Below are 21419 nucleotides of genomic sequence, written 5' to 3'. Positions count from 1 at the left end.
GATCCCCTACTACATGTTTTGTATAAAATTAAGTTGCATGTTAAACTGTGCCTACAGTAAAGTGTAGGGCAGCCTAAAGCCTTTATAAATGCCTTTTTAGTGCAGAGAATACTAAGCTATTAAAATAATAATTGTTGGCATGGTTTAAAAAACATCATGTCTTAATGTTACACATAGCTGTGGCACAGTGAATCCTTATTAACTGTATGTGTGGATGGCTACCTTGGTGACTACCTACAGGCTGATTTATATTTGCTAATAATTTGATGGTTTCATGTTCATTTTTTTAATTTAAATTGTTTTTTGCTGTTGTTGAAAAAACGTAAAAAAAAATTAACAATAACGGTAATGTTCGCGACCCACCCCCCTCGACATCAAGAGAAAAAGAGCTGCAAACGGGTGTCTACTCGCCTCCCCCCTGCAGAGTTTGAGTGAGTTTTGTGAATGCTCTGATTATTACATGTAAACAAATAATGCTTTGCTTTACAGTTTAGTTTTAGCAGCTAGCATTGTCCAGTATGCTCCAGGCTCTGTGGATATTTGACGCATTTGTGACTTTTTCTCTCTCCCTGACCCACCTTCACACCCCATTCTGTGTTCATGAAATGTACCAAACTCACACAGTAATGTAGAAACCATTCCCCAGTCTAGAATACGTCATTTAATTTGCCGACCCCCAGAAATGATCTTGTGACCCCCTTGGGGGTCCCGACCCCCAGGTTGAGAACCACTGCTACAGAGGAGGACATGACGAACATAATTCTTATGGCTAATGGCACCTAGTAGCAGTATTAACACTTAAATAAATATGTAAGTAAATAAAATGTCTGTTGTTGGCCTTGAAAATATATCGGACACTAGAAATATGCCAGCTGTCGAGGGCAAAACCTCCTATTCTTAGATGCCTGCTGTGTATATAAGGCTCTTCTCATACTGTCAATACTGGATTTATTATCTGCTGCAGGGGATCATGAAAAGAGACTCTGCACACAGTTTTGTGATTTTATTTTCCCCTGAATCCTTATTGGCATAACAACGTGATGCATTTTCCATCCAAAAACAACAGTCACACACTGAAACTGAACACATGTCCAGAAGTAGTTTTTAATAAATATTATCTTTGAGCTCGATGAAAATTTGTGCTCTTCATTAAACCAGTCATAAACATACAGTCCGCAGTCCTACCTTTCCTTACCTTACCCTGCCCAGTGGTTAAAGGAAGTTTTCAGATCAGATCCTTTTACTTAAGTAAAAGTACCAATCCAACAATATTAAACTACAAAGTTTATTTTTTTCGTGTGATTAATTTGCAAGTTTTTTCGATCTGTTGTTTTTGTCAAGAGTAATTTCACAAGAACGCAAATGTTGTACAGCGATAAAGCAATGTAATTCTTTTCCGAAACTAGGTTTATTTTTCTGAGCTTTCGCACCGCCAATAAAGACATCAACCTATCACTTTGTGTTGTTTACTCATGGGGATCATAATACAACAACGCAGAGGCTGCTGTCCGAACCATAGACTGTATGGACGGCAAACTTTATTACTCCTTTCAACCTTGACAAAGACAGCATTTACCAGAGACAATATTTCCTTTCTTAAAAAGCCCTAGACAAATAACCTACACTGCGTACTGTTTACCTGAGGGAATTAAATTGAAAGGGAACTCGATAAATAGCTTAGAGTAGCTTTTCCTGCTTCGGCTTCCAGAGCTTGGTTGGAAAGCACAGGGTGAGACGGGGCTGGAGGCTCCGGAGCTAATCCCCGTCACTCCACTGAGCAGCCGGGGAAACGGGACAAGACACATCCACTGTTCCGGAGGAGCTCAAACTGCAGACTCTAGCTACTGCACATTCACTTGATTTCTTCACCGCTAAATGTTAGCTAAACCGCTCTCTCTCGTCCGATCACACCTCACATCTCCTTCTCTCTTCAGCAGCATCTCCAGAAAGACCTCAAACTGTCCCACCAACATGGTAGATGAGCTGGCGCAAATATACAAAACTTTTTGAAAACTGTTGCAAAATCGCATTGCTGCTGGTATGAAAATATATACACTACCGGTCAAAAGTTTGGGGTCACTTAGAAATTTCCATTCCAGACAGAATACCAGCAGAGATCAGTTGCATTGTTTTTTTTAATCAGGGCAGCAGTTTTCAGATTACATTATGTGCTTACATAATTGCAAAATGGTTCTCGACTGTTGTAGACAGAAGTGGCTGAAGAAATGCTTGAAATTCCATGCTTTTTGGTCTAAACGTCATACCCAAATTAAAAGTGGTACAGCTCCCATATACTTTGACACTTAGGGGTGTGCCTGATATCATTGGAAAGGAAACACTCAAGTTGTGTCAGGGTGATTCTAGGCCTTACTGACACAGAGTTACAGAGGCTAGAATGGAGATTTTTTATTTCTGTCCAAGTTATAAATCTGTAAAATTATTAAAATACACTGCTGTAAACACATCTGACAGGTGACAGACAACACAGCATTAGCCACGTCTCAGCTTACTACAGAAAAAAATTCAGAAGCTAAAAGACTCAAAAATGGATTTTATATGAATTCTTTTCTACAAATATGTCTGTGCGTTTTTTATTTCTATTTGAAAAGTGCAAATAAAAAAGCCAAAAAACTACAAAATACAACACTTCTCAAATACACAAACAAACCCACATCAATCACCTTTCCAATGATATCAGGCACACCCCTGAGTGTCAAAGTATATGGGAGCTGTACCACTTTTAATTTGGGTATGACGTTTAGACCAAAAAGCATGAATTTCAAGTGTTTCTTCAGCCACTTCTTTCTACAACAGTCAAGAACCCTTTTGCAATTATGTAAGCAAATAATGTAATCTGAAAACTGCTGCCCTGGTTAAAAAAAACAATACAACTGATCTCAGCAGGTATTGTGTCTGGAATGGAAATTTCTAAGTGACTCCAAACTTTTGACCGGTATATATATATATATATATATATATATATATATATATATATATATATATATATATATATATATATATATATATATATATATATATATATATAAGGACAGCTTAGACTTGAAAGGGGAGAGAGAGGGGGAACGACATGCAGCAAAGGGCCACAGGTCGGAGTCAAACCTCCGGCTGGTGCGTTGAGGAGTAAACCTCTATATATGGTTAGCTCTACCACGTGAGCTAACCAGGCACACCGGTATGAATAGTTCTGATGCGAAATATTCGCATTTTCGTGTCGTTTATTCGTCACGCCCCCTGTGTGTAACGGCCTTTATAATTAAAAGTCCTGTTTTTAACATCCCAAGTAAAAGTATTATTAGAAAAATCTACTTAAGGTATTGAAGGTAAAAAGCTTTTACAGTCTAGTGGTTCCCAACCTAGGGGCCCAGAAAAAAAACAAAGTTCTGTTTTCATATATATATATATATATATATCTAAAATGCTGCAATAAGAATATCAGGTGCAGCTCAAGAAGTGCACAAATAAAAGCATGGCTTTGGTTTAATTTTGGAAAAATTAAAAAGTTTGGACACACCTTCTCATTCAATGCTTTTTATTTTTATTTTCATGACTATTTACATTGTAGATTCTCACTGAAGGCATCAAAACTATGAATGAACACATATGGAATTATGTACTTAACAAAAAAGTGTGAAATAACTGAAAACATGTCTTATATTTTAGATTCTTCAAAGTAGCCACCGTTTGCTTTTTTATTAAAAAGGGAAAAAATTCCACTAATTAACCCTGACAAGGCACACCTGTGAAGGTAAAACCATTTCAGGTGACTACCTCATGAAGCTCATTCAGAGAACACCAAGGGTTTGCAGAGTTATCAAAAAAAGCAAAGGGTGGCTTTATGACATATTTTCAGTTATTTCACACTTTTTTTGTTAAGTACATAATTCCATATGTGTTCATTCATAGTTTTGATGCCTTCAGTGAGAATCTACAATGTAAATTGTCATGAAAATAAAGAAACACATTGAATGAGAAGGTTTGTCTAAACTTTTGGCCTGTACTGTGTGTGTGTGTGTGTGTGTGTGTGTGTGTGTGTGTGTGTGTGTGTGTATATATATATATATATATATATATATATATATATATATATATATATATATATATATATATATATATATATATATATTTACTTTAATCTTTTTGTTGTTGTAATAATTGGATAATATTAACAGTTATTGGGGAAATATGTCTTTGGTGGAACTGTTTACAACTCTGAGACACCGGAAACGTGCAAGGATCCCGAGCCAAACACTGTGTTTTGTACAAGTCACAACACAAAAAGGTTGGAAATCACTGGTTTTATATAAATAATACGTTGTATTATATAAGCTTATCATTTTTTTTTTACCACTGACCTTACCTGCACAGTCGCAGCAAAACCATCCATCACAATGTATAATTAAACTAGATACAACTTGTTATAAACTCTGCATTGGTAGGGATGTTTCCTTCTTGGGATATGGAACATTTCCACCCATCACTATTGTAAAATTAGTTGCCACTTGGGGCGTGCAACTAATCACTTAAATAAATCACTTGTGAATAACTTTTTAAGATGATATGGCTAAAGTCGGGTATATACACATCAGGAAAATTATGATGCACAAACTCAATAGGGCGTAGCTACCCAAAAAATCCCCTTCAAATTTAGTAAAATGTGTGTAATAGTATTTTGTGGACATCAAAGTGTGTTAAAACATGTCCTTTTTTGTCTTTTGCCATCAAAATAGCCTTCTTTTTCCTTCTTATCCTTATCGTCTTTTCACTCCATGTCAGCGATTTGTTTGTTTAAAGCTTTATTCAGCCGTACACCTCTAGCTGGCTCACCTCCAGTTAAATGATCTCAGCAGAAAAAACTGCTTCTCTAGAGAAAAGATGGCTGAAGTCACTCTGAGATTATCTCTCAGCTTGTGTTAAAATGCTTAGTTTTAGAAGACATGGAGATGCAGATTATAATGGAGTCACTGTGTCAATCCTTCTCCTGACCTCAGAGCATGGACTTATGTAATACCTCACTGCTGTAATGATAGAAGTTAAAAAGAAAGAAAGAAAAAAGTATATCTCATTAACACACTTTTCTACAGAACTACTAAGGGAAACGTGTAACTACAATGTGACAAGCACATTATCAAAAATAGCATCATTTTGGTATCCGTACCAAAAGTCAGGTACTGACTCGTATCAAAAACTTTCAAATGATACCCAGGCCTAGTTCTGATAGTGGGGCTCCCCTCTGAGGTGAATCTGTAGACTTGCTCATTGTTGGGTGTTTGCTGAAAAGTAAATAAATAAATAACTAAGTTGTCTTTTTGGGAGGTAATTATTACTAGAAAATGATTAGCGATTGTGCAACCTGACTCCATTTATCTATGAATGGATAATATAAGACTTGATAGAAAATATTCAGTGTCAAAGAAATTCAGTGGCTAATTTCTGGAGGACTTTGTGGTTTATTGTAATGTAAACAGGAACATACAGTAACTGCGATAATACTAACTAAACGTCTCTCCTTTTGAAGTTGTTTGAAGTAAATTCATACATTAACATAAATCACATGAGACCCAGCTTCTATTCCTTGGAGTCCCTAATGATTCACACCCTTCAGGGCGTCTCTGGGTTTTGTAGTGATAAATGCTTCCCAAGCAGTGTCTGTTCTGAAAGGAAAAATTGTCCAAATTCTGTAGGGGCCTATAATGACCACTCCACCAATTTTACGCATTAAGGTCAGTGTACTGATCTCAGGTAGCCTGACAAGCCAGACCCACATCAAGATGTCGGGTCTGGGAACTCACCATTGGCAGGGCTCAATCCGAGGGGCGGGATAAACAGTTGTCTTTCAAATTCCCTCTGCACGCAATAGGACATCGCTACAACAAGGCAGAGCAACGCTAGTTGATAGACTAAACTTTTGTATTCGGTCGGCAAAACTCCGAACACATCTTCCCTTTTTAAGAATGACTTCAGTGCTTAAATCTAACTCTTCCAGAGTCTCGGCCAAAGCCGATTCCAAAGACCGCTGTTCGCCAGCAGCAGCCATCTTCTTTGTTTTCAAGTAGCAGGGAATTCACGCGGAAACGTCACAACTCTGCTGTCAATATGTTAAGCCTGCCTACCGACTCTATACACAATATGATTGGCCCGACCAGAGTTTGGTTTTTCCAGCTCGCAAGCCAACGGAGAGTTGCTAGACGGACCCTGGCTTCAAATGACATTTGCTGCTGATAGGGTGTGTCTAGATTTCTAGGCTAGATCTCAGGGTGTAAAGACAGTTGTATAATGTCTTCTGTTGCTCTGGAGCTTGGTCATTTCAGAGAAAAGAACCTTTGAGAATCTAATGACAATATAGTCTATATCGACGACGATTCATTTAAGGGATTATACCATTGTCGCCGGAAGATCCGCCTGATGTCCCTCATTTTCGGCTGGATGTACCTAACCTTTGGCTTTATTTGTGTTGGCATTCTAAACTCCGTCGATTTCTGAGGACTATGGTTAACTGCTCCTCAGATCTCTGCAGAGTAAATCCAGACAGCTAGCTAGACTATCTGTCCAATCTGAGTTTTCTGTTGCACGACTAAAACAACTTTTAAACCTACACGTTCAACTGATGCAGAGGCACCGTGGCTCCGTCCGGCGCTTAGACAATTGTGATTGGTTTAAAGAAATGGCAATAAACCAGAGCACACGTTTGAACCACACGTTCCACCAAAACATGTTCCTTCCCGAGGCTATTTTGCAGAGGCACCGTTACTGCGTCCTGCGTTTAGCGCTGCTCGAGACAATTGTGATTGGTTAAAAGAAATGCCAATAAACCAGAGCACGTTTTTATCTTATTCCGGAATGCTGTGTGGACTAGCCAGACCCTCCTCCGCAGTGCTCTGGAGGAAGGTCTGGCAATGCGAGACCTAACAAAAAGATTCTAATGAGTTACAATATGGGAATGTATCCAGCATTTTTGAAGTCTGCAGCCTCAGTTTGAATTATGGTTTGAACATGTTGAAAATGAACTGGTGATGTGCCTTGTCCTTAATAAATAAATAAGTTAATTAAATGAATGAATTAATTGATTGGGATAAACAAAAACCTCTGGGATGGTTCTTCAGTTTTATCAAAATGACTCAAAAGAATCAATTTGGGTTCAATACATGCCACAGAAAGAAGGCATTGGTAGTCTCAATTAATTTTACAGCAAAACTACACTCATTCAGTGACTGACCACACTGAACTGCACCATTTTCTGCTTTGACAAACTATTGCACAATACATTGGCAAACTGTTGGGGTACATTGGTCTTATCCAAGGCTATGTGTACATTTAGAAATGCATGTGATTATAAAAGCAGTAAGTGCTACTTTTGAAATGTAATTGTATTTCTCCCTGTGGCTCTTCATAGACCAAACGACTAAAGAGACGGGAGCTGTTTGCCAGAGAGGGACTGACGTGGCAAAAGATTGTCCATTTCTGCTCTGAGGATCAGGACAAAGCTAAACGGCAAGCTGCCAATCAAGAACTGAAGAGCCTCCTTCTGGCAGCCAAAGAAATTGGTAATTAACTCCTCAGCCTCAAATCCATTTTCATTTCTTACAATCTTTTTCATATGTTTTTGTAACACTGATAAAAACACAGTTAAAAATGACAGCATGCCATTTTCTGTGTTTAGACTTAAGACTTTAGTGATTATGATACTAACTAGCGGCAGAAATGATCATGTTGTTTTGTGCCTTTGGTAGATCGAGATTAGAAATCTTTGTTTGTTTGTTTGTTTATTAAGATCCCCATTTGCTTTTGTTTGTCTTAAACAGAAGCTACTCTTCCTGGGGTCTCTCTTATTTCATAAGAATATTACATAAACTTACATACATCCATATCATTCATACTCCCAGTACATCATAAAAACATAAAAGCATACTGTATATCAAGGGTACAACAAAACGTAAACGTACATAACATTCATTCTCACAACATATAATAAAAGTAAACACAATACATAAATCAGACAACACTCAACACAAGTCCAAAACCTGTCTAAGTTGGTCACATAATCATTCATATCTTCAATAGTCCATCTTCAAGGTCACAAAAAAGGATAGATAGCTCAAAATGAGTTTCAAATCATTAAGATCATTAAAAGTATATGTAATTGTATCTATAGTATTCTACACCATTTCTTGTGTAAATAAATACTGTACAATGTAACTTATAATAATATATATTTCATAGCTTTCTAAAATCAAACAACTCGTTAATGAATTCGGTGCCACCATTGCTCTATAATGCACTATCCTCTGTATTAAACTAGTTCTACAGGGAGGCAACAGAAAATGACTCTCTGATGACTGTCGAGTACAGCACTGATGTCTATCTCTACTAGAGTTCTGGTTACAATATTTATATTTAATAAAACGTATTAAAGAATATTGTAACCTACTTTTCACACTCAACCAGGCCAAACTATTATTAATTGAACTTACTCTATATGGGCAGTGAAGAACAATAGAAGCTGCTTTGTTTTGTGCAACTTGCAGTCTTTTGAAATTAGTTTCTGTTGTGTTGGACCAAATAACTGAACAATAATCTATCTGTGATAGCACTAATGCCTGGACTTACTGTTTCATCAACCAGCTTGACATTAACTTCCTACTAAATTAAACTCCCTTTTAGGGAGAAACCTTGAGGAAATTACCCGGCTCACATTACCAACTGTAGTTGAAGGTTGCCATGACGACTCCTGTCTCAGAGAGTTCTTTTTTAGAGAGACTAGGCTCTGGCACACCTTTTGAAAGTCCTGCTTCTAGCTCAAAAAACACAACCCGTATCACTTAATGTTTAATACTGTGAGAGATATGACACCCTGCTGAACACCCTGCGCAAAAATGGTGTGTGAGGACAGTTAGTAGCTTTCCGAAAAGTTCCTATTTCTGTTCTCCTCCTGGTATTTCTGGTATGATTTAACACAGGAGCCATGCGACCCCTCAGGTCAAGAGTTTGGGTGTCATCCTTGACAGCACACTTTCAAGCTCACGTTAAAAATGTCACTCGTTCTGCACATTTTCATTTACAGTACGAAACATCAATCGTCTTTGTCCGTCTCTCACACCCACTGGTACAGCCTTTCTTGTTCACAGCCTAATTACAGGGTTTTGGCGAGGTCTTAAAAACTGTAAAATTAAAAAATGAAGATTTTAGGCCTTAAAAAGTCTCAAATTTGCTTTTTTTTTACATCCATCCAATGCTACCTCTAATGCTCTTGTTGTAGTTCTTTCTTTTGTAGTCCAAATATAATGTCACTGTATTACGACTACAAATGAGACCAACATGCTACTTATATTGCAGCCAATCAGCTTTTGTGTTATTGGCGGGAGTCTCTTTTGGATTGTACCACGGACATACAACTGATTTTACTCTTTATTGATACTTGGCTGGAAAAAAACTGAATTAAGGGCTTTAGTTGATGTTGTGATAAAGGTCTTACATTTCATTAATAATGGTCTTAAAAAGTCTTAAATTTGACTTGGTGAAACATGCAGAAACTCTGAATTACATCCCGCATCAATTACTGTAACTCTCTTCTCTTTGGTCTTCCTCTCAAACGTATACCTTAACTTCAAACGGTTCAGAACTCTGCTGCTCGTATCATCACCGGAACATCTCCTTTTAGTCACATGACTCCTGTTCTTCAGCAGCTTCATTGGATCCCATTGGTGACCCTCGCGTACTATGTGATGACATTTCACGTGAACTGGCGGGGGCCTCATCCTTCGGGGTCCCGAGACCCATCCTGCACTTGAACGCGTTAAACAAACTAAACAAGTCCCTGTGAGACGAAGGACAATACAAGGGGTATCTCACTGACCACCTTCACATCAACACACCCACTCGTACTCCCAAGGTCTTCTTCATCTATTCCCCTCACTACACCTCCTGCTTGTTTGACCACCATGGGGTTTAGAGCCTTCAGCATCTCTGCCCCTCACCTCTGGAATTCCCTTCCACCATACATTCGCAACATTAACTCGCTTTCCCTTTTCAAAACCCACTTGCAAACGTCTTTTCACACTGACCTATCCAAAAGCATAACCACTCATCTGTATTTAGTAATGTTCGGTTTGTTTTTACTATTATTATTATTACTACTATTTTATTGTTTTGTAAGGTGACCTTAAGTGTTCAGAAAGGCGCCCATGAATAAAATGTATTATTATCATTATTATGTCCATCTTATTTGCTCATAAATGTGTATTTAGGGTCCAGGAACAATGCAGAGATATTTGGAGTTGTTTTTCTAAAGTATCATCTCATTTAAAAATGCTCTCCGACAAATGAAAATATACTAGATAGATTTACTCCAGAGACAGGCGTTTGACAGCATGCTCTACATGATGTAATCCTCCCTCTACGACTTCAAGTGTTAGCTGAACTGAGTCAGTTATTGAGCTCTCTCATGAAAGCCTGTGATGATTTTCATTTAGTTTGCTTTTCTCTCCGTTTATGGCGGCCAGTCAAGAGTAACAGTATTTGTTGTTGCTATGCTCCACCGATGCTTTAAGTGTTGAACCTGCCCTCAGACATTGTGGCTGGATCCAAATAAAAAGTTACTCTCTAGCCAACAGTGGAGAGGATAAAAGCAGCCATTCTGCTCTGCTACGTGCAGCAACGAGTCAGATGCTTTTAGACGATTTTAATTGGTTTAAATCCCTTTCATCTGTTTTCGCTTTCCTCTGCCTCTCCAACCTTCTTTCCTCTATTCTCCCTCTGTCTTGCTGACATTTTTTTCCTTTAATTGGACAATTACTCTGTATCCTTTTTAATGTTAAGTGCAGTTCTGGTTAAGCATGAATTGTTTGGAATATTATTTAAATAAAGTGCAGGGACCTTAAACAGCGAGCTCATGGTTTAGGCTTTACTGCTCAGATGAACGGCTGCTGATTCTTTAGAATAGTGCACAGCTCAGATTTAATGGCCATACAAAACTTGTTTATTTTTCATTTTGGTTTATTTATTTTCTGCATTTATCGCTCGTTCACACTCCAGTCCAGTTGGTGGCGGTAATGCACATTTAAGTTGGTTTGCCAACCGCCAATAAACTACAAAGAAGAAGAAGATACTGTCGGTACACGATGACGCCGCGCCCACTTCGAGCATTTAGCAAGCTGGGTGTCAGTACCCGATCCGTTCCACCTGCACAATCCGTTCTGCGCATGCGCAGATGATAATACCGTTTTACGACCTGCCCGATCTGTTCCACGCTAGCCTCCACCCAAGCTAACGTTAGTTTAGATAACCGCTAATTCGGCTAGCGGACAAATAACGCATGCGCAGAACGGATCGTGCAGGCAGAACGGACAGCTAGATTCAGTCTAAAATAACGTTAAGTCAAACATAATGGGAAAAGCAGGCTAAAGCAAAATTAAGACTTTACAGTAACAATAAAGACAAGTATTGAGTGATTGTATTTTAAATGAGCACAAATAAAGTAGAACTGACGTAACAGCTGTTATATATGTTAACGTTTGTTTTGAAGTTTTATTTTGAGGGTCTTTTAAAAGTTTGCATGCTGTCTCACCTAGCGGTTAGCCGAATTAGCTGTTAGCTAAACTAACGTTCGCTTAAATGTGGAGGCTGACGGACGGCAGACCGCTACAATCAGCTAGCGGTTAGCCAAATGAACTGTTAGCTAAAGTAACGTTAGCTTCCCAGTGGAGGCTAACGGCAGACCGGTATAATCACCTAGCGGTCCGCCCGAATTAGCTATTAGCTAAACTAACGTGAATTAGCTATTAGCTAAACTAACGTTAGCTTCCCGGTGGAGGCTAGTGTGGGAACAGATCGGGTAGTGTCGTAAATCATCGTACCACAGCGCATGCGCGAACATCTTGCGCGTGCGCAGAACGGATTGTGCAGTTGGAACGGATCGGGTACTGACACTGGGTAGAGAAGATATAAAAAAAAAAAAAAAAAAGCTTGGCAGAGAAGCTAGCGGTGATAACAAGTGCGGAAATGGAAAACTGTTTCGCGTTTTTTACGTTGTGATTCGGCCAGAAACTTCAACATTGTGAGGCGAAGAGATTGTTTTGGAATATAAAGCTTGGAGATTACATTTCCTTGGACTCTTGGGGATTTATGAAAATCAAGTTTTGGTCCACTTTGTACCACTTTGTTGCTGAAAGGACAACGACAACTGGTATGCATGCACTCTCGGCTGCGCAGATTACGGCTAAATTGTTTTATTTTCTTTTACTTTGTAACAGTTGTGCACATGGCTTTATATTTTAAAGATTTAATGCTTTAAAGTTATAAAAACGCTCATGAGTGGAAGTTTTATCGAGGTTACAGCGACGCCCCCAGTCCCGTTGACAAGACGGTGATCCTTGAGAGGTTAAAAGTATATTCATTCTGAACGCGTCTGGCCTGTCTATTTATATTGCACCAAATACGACACTGCTACACTCCCTTGTGAATTCGTTTGGATGAAAGGTTCTCAAAATAATCAAAATGCAAACAGACACATAGAGATTCTTGCCTTTATTAGAGATAATATGTTCCGAAGCTTCAAATATTCGATGCTCATTACTACCGAAGCTTCGAAGCTCAAAAAATGGTATTCGGACCAGCCCTACACATTTTTATCTAAATGTCCCTTGATTTCTTTTTGTCCCATTATTTTTTTTCTCATTTTAATTCTCATTTCTTATAAACATGGAAAAGTGGATCGGCTTGCTTTGTGCAAATGTTATTTTTATTGAAAACAACATTGGCATATACTGTAGTCTTCAGTTTCCCACTTACATTCGGACTTGGAGCAGTCATCCATTGTCGCATCAGCTGTGTGCTTGGCCATCACGTGGTATTTCAGACTGGACGTGCTGCGATGATCGCTCATTTCACGACAAAACACACCGATCACTTTGGTCTTGTCAATGGAACCATTTGGCAATTTTTTAAAAGTTAACTTTCCATTCAGAATCTTATTGGCATCCATTTTGGCGTCTTGCGCTCGCCATCCACTCAAAACGTAACGTTAGCCTACTACTCTTTGGCCGGTTCGCAAGCCCAAACAAGCGTGTGCGGCGTTCCTGTTGTTTTGTTTCCGGTCTAGCTAGATCCGGTGTGGTGTTGTAGTTTGTAGTTGCAACAGCATGTGAAAAAAACTACAAAGTTTGCTAGGCCAAAAAGAATGTTAATCTAATGCTGTTAATAAAGTGTTTAACTGACAGCAATATATATATATATATATATATATATATATATATATATATATACACATATGTGTGTATATATATATACACATATGTGTGTATATATATATATATACACATATGTGTGTATATATATATACACACATGTGTGTATATATATATACACATATACACACATATATATATATATATATATATATATATATATATATACACACACACACATATACATGCATGTTGCAACCTTATAAGGATTTTATTGTAGATGAATTTAGTCCATGAATCTGTTTCTTTCAAGAAACGATACTTGAGATAACATTACTGACAAAGACCTATTGTTACTGAATGCAAGAGGCTTCTTAGTGCTCGTGCAAAAGGTCAAGCGGCTAATCAGTTTCTTAACACAAGATACTTTTGGGCAGCGGACGATGCTGCTTCACCAATCAGGAGCTACAGTGTGTGATTCCACAGATGCATGCCATTGAATTAAACTTTAAAACAGCAATTTGTTAATTGTCCATTCATCTGTCTTCCACATTTAACGTTTTTATTCGTTGACAAAAAAAGTATACTTTTTGGTCTCATTTTCGAAGGTTACTTTTTCTCATTTTGTTCACAACAAATGGATGTTACATTTGTCAACAGTATGTCCTTTAGAAATGTAGTAGATAGAAGTATAAAGTAGCATCAAATCAAACTACTCCTACAAAATACAACTGCATTGAAAACTACAGTACTTGAGTAAAAGTACTTGGTGACTTTCTACCACTAATTAGAAAAGCTGTGTCATACCAACATTCTCGATTAGGGAACGGTTGAGAAGAAGCCACGAGGGAGGCCCCATGTGTGGGTTTGCCTAGGGCACAAATCACTAAATCTGCCTCCGGCTGAAGTGTTCACCGCAATCACAACATCAAAGTGTAAATATGTTGTTGATTGCTGAATGTCTGCACCTTATTATGTGCTCACACCAGGTGCTTTAAATTGTTTCTCCCCACTCCTGTTCCTGTTACTTTCTGAAGAAGGCTGGGCGCCGAAACACGTTTTTCTGTAATGTTATTCTATTAAGAATATGTTTAGTAGGGTCTGGCTAGTCCACACAGCATTCCGGGATCGGAGAAAAACATGCTCTGATTTATTGCCATTTCTTTAAACTGATCACCAAGCCCCGGTGTTGCTGCAAAATAGCCTCGGGAAGGAACTTTTTGTTTTGGTGGAACGTGTGTACGTTCAAAAGTTGTTTTGGTCGTGCAACAGAAAACTCTGAGGAGCAGCTAACCATAGTCCTCATAAATCCAGCGGAGTTTAGAATACCAACACAAAGAAAGAGGAAGGTAACGGACATCCGGCGTAATTTCCGCCGGAAACGGAGCAATCTCGGAAGTGGAAGGTCGTGGATATAGACTAGAATGTGCCAGATCTATTAAAGTCATTTTAAAATAATTCTTCTTTCATTAATTCATTCATAATTCATTCTTCTTAAGGACAATGCCCTGGTTTCTTCCTTGATGGATTTGTTATGCCCCCTACCAAAGAGCACTGTCTTTCGTTCACTTACTCTAGTTCCAAGAAGCTCTCCGATCTCTCCCGTTCTTCATTGTAAATATGTTGTGTTTTTTTTGTTTTTTTTTTACAGTGGGGCCTGACCAGGGTCAGGCGGCCTTTGAAAGTGCTGCCGTCTTTCTGTTTGAGACCTTCCACAACAAAGACCATGTGGGAACTGAGGAGACTCGGGCCATTAAACAGATGTTCGGCCCCTTTCCATCATCTGCAGCTGAAGCCTCCTGTGCCTGTGTGGCTCGGCTGGTGGCTCCACTCGGAGAATCCCGAGTGGAGAACTTTATCCAGAGCCTGTGCTCCCGTCACAACCCCCAACGAGGCTCTTCTTTTGGACGCAACATTGTCTTATCGTATGACTGCTACACACTGGACCCACTGGAGGACCTGCCGTGCTCGGGCATCGATGAGGAGAACGTGAGTCTGGACTTCATCAACTTCCTCAACAGCCAGCAGAGTGGGAGGAAGGGCGCCAGTGAGGAAGAGGTGTCCAGCTCAGGGAGATCTCTGAGCTCTGGGGATGGAGCCATCCTTAGAACAGAGGTTGAGAAGTATCTGAATGGAGGCAACATGATCTCATCCAGCCCAGAGGAACTGTGCACCTCCCTGTTTGAAATGCTGGCCTCCCGCAGGAGCGATGATGAGCTGCAGAATGAGGTTTGTGTCACTGGGAAATACAATCTAATCTATACAGTAGATACTGTATCTGATGAATTGTTCTTGGGAATCTTTTAACGCAGGTTAAACATGCTAAACGTGGCTTAGTATGGCTCTCTTCCTGTTTTGTCTGTAAAATTAAAAACAATTCCTGACACAGAATTTAGAAGACTTACACATGGGTGTTATCCCTGGTCCAGGCAGGGCCTTTGTGTGTGGAGTTCCCATGTTTGCGTGGGTTTCCTCCAAGTGCTAACTAGGACTACAGTTGTCCATTTGGCTAACACTTGCGCATTTACAGAAATGTTGATTTTACGAGTATACTCTGGGTTGGCAATTGGCTTCTTACTTTTTTCTATAGAAATGTTTTCATTTTTACATCTTATCCTCTTATCTCACTATTTACTCCTCCACCCAGTTACAGTATATAACCTGCAGAGCCCTCCACACTAACCTCCTTACAAGTCAGGTCTCATGTTTTACCTGTAGGAATCCCGTTGTAATGCCTTTGCTTATCATCTGTGATGTGTAAACTAGGGGTGTAAATCTTCACTGGTGTCACGATTCGATTACGATTATCCTGTCAACGATTCAAATCGACTCGATATTATGATGAATCACGATGCGTGGGGCTGAAAAATAAGCACTTTTGAATTAGAAAAAATATCTTACCTTCAATACTTGAGCCTATTTACAGTAAAAACATTGCCAATGAGCTATCACAAAACATTTAAATTATTGTTAATTTATCGTTATCGAGGTAAAATGTTCAATTTATTGTGATTTAGATTTTAGGTCATATCGTGCAGCCCTAACCATGCGTCCCCTCCTCAATATTAATATATATATTGCTACACATGGTTTTCATCAACAATGTCAAGCAGCCCGATATGAACTCCCCTTTTTATTGTATCAGCCCTTAAAAAAGACACTTCCTGAATGTAGCGGAGTCTGAACACAGCAGACAACAGACAAAATGCAAAAACCAAAAAAAGCCGCGACCGTAAAAATCAACAAGTAACATCAGGAGGCAATAATCTGTTATGGTCTGTCACTGCATCGATACAGAATCATCCTTGTCTGCATCGGGATACATCGATGCAGTGATTCATTTCAACAGCCCTAGTGAAAACATCAGATTTCTACACAGTCGTAGAAATATAAAGTGTGCGTCCTGGTTTCAGTTTGGATATAAAATCTCCGGATTGGCTGCTGACAGCTCTTTCATTCAAAGAGTCGGTCACACTGGACTGCAGTAGAGAAGGTTGTACCAGGGTCTAGTTCAAAAGTGGTTTAGCAAACCCTACGGCTAACGCTGGAGCTGAGAGCATTGGAGCAGCCAACAGAAATGAGACGTGCTTGCCCTCTGTTTCCTTCACACTTCTCTAATTCCATTACAGTTAGTTTTGCAGTGGGGTAATTTTTCTCTAATATTTGGTTTGTAAAAGTTTATAGCTTGCCATGCTGTTCAACCTGATCCTGTGTTGATCTGTGTGCAGTTAAGTGATTCTACTGACGAAATGAGATTCTGGGGCTCAATGTTTAGGGGGCAGCCCTACTTCTGATAAAGACTTTGTTAAGAACTTTAGGGATCAATTTGAACTTGAACTCTCAGCATGGTATTTCTGTGACATGCTGTTTGATCTGTCCTAATGGTACATGTAATATATGGGACTCCTATTGATTATATAACCTTGACCTTCAACAGCAGGCCTTTTGGGTTTGATCCAGATGCTGGATTTATCATTTCCTGGCTGTTAGACCAAGTCATCCTTGGCCTTTGCCTCCAGACCTTTTTAGATATTTCCAACTTACTGCATGACTTTGACCTTCTTTGGTAATAAAGACCCTTTGGAATTATGAAGTAGATGTCAACCTTTAAGACTGCAGCTTTAAGAACCCTAATTTCTTAACAATTTTGAGGAAATAAAGATCAGATGAGGTCATGTTAATACTTTGGGAGGGGGAGAGGGAGGGGGGGGTGCGCAGTGAGATGGGTTGGGGCTAGATTATTCTATATATCGACAAAGTTTAATTTGCTGGATTGATCAGGTGCCGCTGGAAATTCCGCTGGATGTCCCTCCCCTTCCTCTTTCTTTGTGTTGGCGTTCTAAACTCCGGTGGATTTCTGAGGTAAATCCAGACAGCTAGCTAGACTATCTGTCCAATCTGAGTTTTCTGTTGCATGACTAAAACAACCTTTGAACGTACACGTTCCACCAAAACAGGTTCCTTCCCGAGGCTTTTTAGCAGAGGCACCGTGGCTCCGTCCGGCGCTTAGCACCGCCCAAGACGATTGTGATTGGTTTAAAGAAATGGCAATAAACCAGACCACGTTTTTACCCATCTAGGAATACTTTGTGGACTAGCCAGACCCTCCTCCGCAGCTCTGTGGAGGAAGGTCTGGCAATGCGAGACTAGGGCTAGATAGATAGTAGGGCTGGGTGCTAATTCTATATTATTAATTAACAACTTTAAGCGAAATATTTATTTTGATATGATCATTTTATATTATTATTTTATATATTATTTGATGACTAATTTTGCATTGTTTGATTGATTGATTATTCCAAGCAAATTGTAAAAAAGAAAAATGGTGATACTGAATTGCAAAAAAAATAAAAATGTCACCTTACTTTTCAGCCTGACATCTTGTTCATGTTCTTAGTGGCAGGGGTATTTCTGATTAGATCTGCCCCTATCACTATCCTCTTCAGTTGATTCAGTTAGCAGTAGTTATGGCTTGGAACAGTTCACTTTTAAGTTCATAGTGTTGATTGAAGATACTGTATATCTTGATTTTGGAGTTGTTACTTTTGTTAAGTCAACTTACAAAAACCCGTGCCATTTCATACACACATGTGGCTTGGTTTTTTCAACTAGGGAAAGCGTTGTCAGTGAGCAGCTCCAGGCTCATTTGAATCGCCGAACATAACTGAGATGCAGGTGGTGATTCAGAGGTCTGGACCCAGGCTAGAGTTACTATGTCTGGATAACATTTCAACGCAGTTTATTGCAGTAAGCATATGTTTTATTTATATGAATGTTCTACCATATCGTGGTATACATCTGTACCTAGAGGGTCGAAAAAAGTATCAATTTTAGGCATGCCCAGCCCTAATAGATATGTGCTTTTAGGGGGCACTGGTTTCATGCTCTTCTTCCAGCTAAGCGAACTGGTCTTGATTAAACTCACTGTCTGACGAACAGGAAGAAGCATGTATATGTAAAGTATGCAGCTTTTTAATTGAAAAAAAGTAGAGAAGATGAAATGTAATGGTGTATGCATTTTGAAAACTGAAGGGATGACCGATATACAGTATATAGCTATATAACATAATGTTAAGATAATGGATGAAAAAATATGTTTTGCCAAACGTTGTTCTACATTTCTACAGTGTCGTGTTTAGTGAGTCAAAAAAGGAAAGCTACCAATACAGTATTTTGTTGTTGTTTGTGTTAAGTAACAATGCTGCTGGAAAGCGAGGTTCAGAGGAAGTCGATATTTCCCAGGAAACTGTAGATTGCATTGAGCTGGTATAGCAGTACAGCTAAGAAAAGGCTACGCCTTCTGTTTTCATCTGCCCTCACATCTTCCTGTGTGAAGTGAAGTAAGTAGACAGAAAGGAAATATAAACTAAAGGTCAGGTGTAGGATCACTCCAGGGCTCTGGTTGTGTATTACCCTTTTGAAACCTCCAGCAGTTATTTGCCATCCTTTACATTTACTTATGAATGAATCGGGAAAGTGCTCCATCATTCTGTCCCTGTGCATTTTCACCTACTTCAAATTCTGTTTCCCTTATACTCCAAGGCTTTTATATCGTCCATATTGCTCCTCTGCAGCATCTCTCTCTCTCTCTCTCTCTCTCTCTCTCTCTCTCTCTCTCTCTCTCTCTCTCTCTCTCTCTCTCTACAGAGAAATAGAAGTTGCAAAGAATTGTATAACTTCAGCTGGATACCGTTAGTTCCAATGTTTCTCACGTAGTTGACATTTGGAAGCAAACTCTCGCACTGACATCTTTAGATATAGAATGCCGTGTGTCTGTGTGTGTGTCTGTGTGTCTGCAGACTCTCCATGCATCTACTTCTGTACCTCCGTACCATCAAAGACAACAATGGAGAGAACTTGCCTATAATTATTTCTCATTGCTGACCCTCAATTGCTGACATTTTGTTGTTGTCGCTGAGCTCTGGGTGGGTGGTGGTGGTAAGAATCTGTACTCTTTTCTTAGGTTTGCCTTTGTGTGTTTACATTTTTACAATCCAAAATAATAATAATAAAAAAAGGAACTCCAGAATCTTGTACACACTTACTCCGCTTTCATGTAGGGCTGGGCAATATATCGATATTATATCAATATAGTGATATGATAGTAAATATCTTCTTAGATTTTGGATATCGTAATATGGCATAATTGTCCCGTCCCGTCCCCCGGTTTTAAAGGCTAAAATTATGTAATTTTCAGAACTTACCAGACTGTTCTAGCTGTTCTATTATTTCCCTTTACCCACTTAGTCATTATATCCACATAACATGGTGATATCTCATTTTCTCCATATCGCCCAGCCCTGCCATGATTTTCCACACCACCTTAATTAGCGCACTGCAGACTGAATGGAAAGAAATAGCTCACTACTGGAAATGTTTCATGCTTCTGAAAATCCCATGGCTAAAGTTACTGAGGAATGTATTTAAACTTTTAACTTCCACCAAACATTTAAACATTTTTACAGTGTACATTGACAATTGCAGACCATTGCAGCAAAACACACTTAGGATATTCCGAATCAGAATATAGGCTGTATAGTCACACTTCCATGCAGTGCTTCTAAACATATGTCCTGTGTTACTAATTCCTGTGTTTGCCATGTTGCAAACCATCTGTTACATTCCTTCTCCCAGAGAATACCTAGACATAGGGTTGAGCAATATGGACCAAAAATCATATCTCTGATTTGTACTGCTAAATGGCGATATACTATATGTATCTAGAGTAGGTTTGTAATACAAAGTGGGCAATATTCAGTTGTAAGTCAAAGCCACATGTGAGCTATCAGAAGCACCGTATGTTGCAATTACATTTTCCTAATATCATATTCATGGCATTGTTTAGTTAATGTGTGTATACTGTAATAATTGTCATTTAAACATATATTTATGCCAACACATTTCTTTTCACAAACACTTGCCAAAGTAGGGTAGGAACAAAACAGAACATTTAAATCCTAGTATACTGTGCATATTCATATATGAGCGGCGTATCGTAAATGTAATTGCACTGTATATTTGTCTGGGGTTCATGTTGAATTAGTCTCAGGAGAGTTACAGCCTACAGGCCTGCCCAGTTGTGAATTCAAATAATGCTTTAGTTGTTCCATTTACCAGCTAAAAAATGGAGTCGGCAAGGCTGAATATTTAATTTAAAGAAGCAGAGCACACAGACATTTACGCTCCTGACCTGTAGCTTTGCAAATGTGGAGTTATTATACAGTTAATTCTTTGGAACTGGGCTTGCCTGCAGGATGGTGGACTGTACAGAATCCATCTGAAGGAGAAACTCTACCTCTCTCAGTCCCAGCGGAACCCACACCTAATCAGTCCACTCCAAGGACAGAATTCATGAGTCCATCAAAGAAAAAAAAAAAAAAAAAAAAAAAAAATCTGTTTATCAGGTGAAACTCCAGCCCTCTCCACTTCCTCCCACCCACTCCCGACATACAGTACACCCAACTCTAATAAAACACATTCAGTGGGACCAAAAGAACAGATATAAAAGAGACCACCGAGGGAAACAAAGATAACCCTGACAAAGACGATAGCTGACCTGACATCAAAGTGCGTCTGTTGTTTTAGTTCCCTGCTGTGCTGACTGTTGCCTTCCCGCGGGAGGACAGACTGAAAGAGCAAGCCATAACTCCATGCTGAAAACAAACCCTGAAAGGACAGGGACAAAAAAAAAAAAAAATGCTGCATTGTTTTACAGTTTGA

At 39.1% G+C, this 21419-nt stretch overlaps 1 protein-coding gene across 3 annotated transcripts in view; it reads left to right on the top strand.

Moving 5' to 3' along the window:
• ascc3 (activating signal cointegrator 1 complex subunit 3) overlaps positions 1–21419 on the top strand; it is a 193100-nt gene that overhangs the window by 12364 nt on the left and 159317 nt on the right. For all 3 annotated transcript variants that reach the window (XM_028579494.1, XM_028579493.1, XM_028579495.1), the window contains exons 3-4: positions 7412–7562; positions 14851–15428. In XM_028579494.1, the coding sequence (XP_028435295.1) occupies positions 7412–7562; positions 14851–15428 (729 nt within the window). The remainder of the gene's footprint in view (positions 1–7411; positions 7563–14850; positions 15429–21419) is intronic.

This window comes from Perca flavescens, chromosome 6 (genome assembly GCF_004354835.1).
Source record: "Perca flavescens isolate YP-PL-M2 chromosome 6, PFLA_1.0, whole genome shotgun sequence".
Lineage (NCBI taxonomy): Eukaryota > Metazoa > Chordata > Actinopteri > Perciformes > Percidae > Perca > Perca flavescens.
Note: the sequence above shows the minus strand (reverse complement) of the source record. Positions and strands in the feature narration are given on the sequence as shown.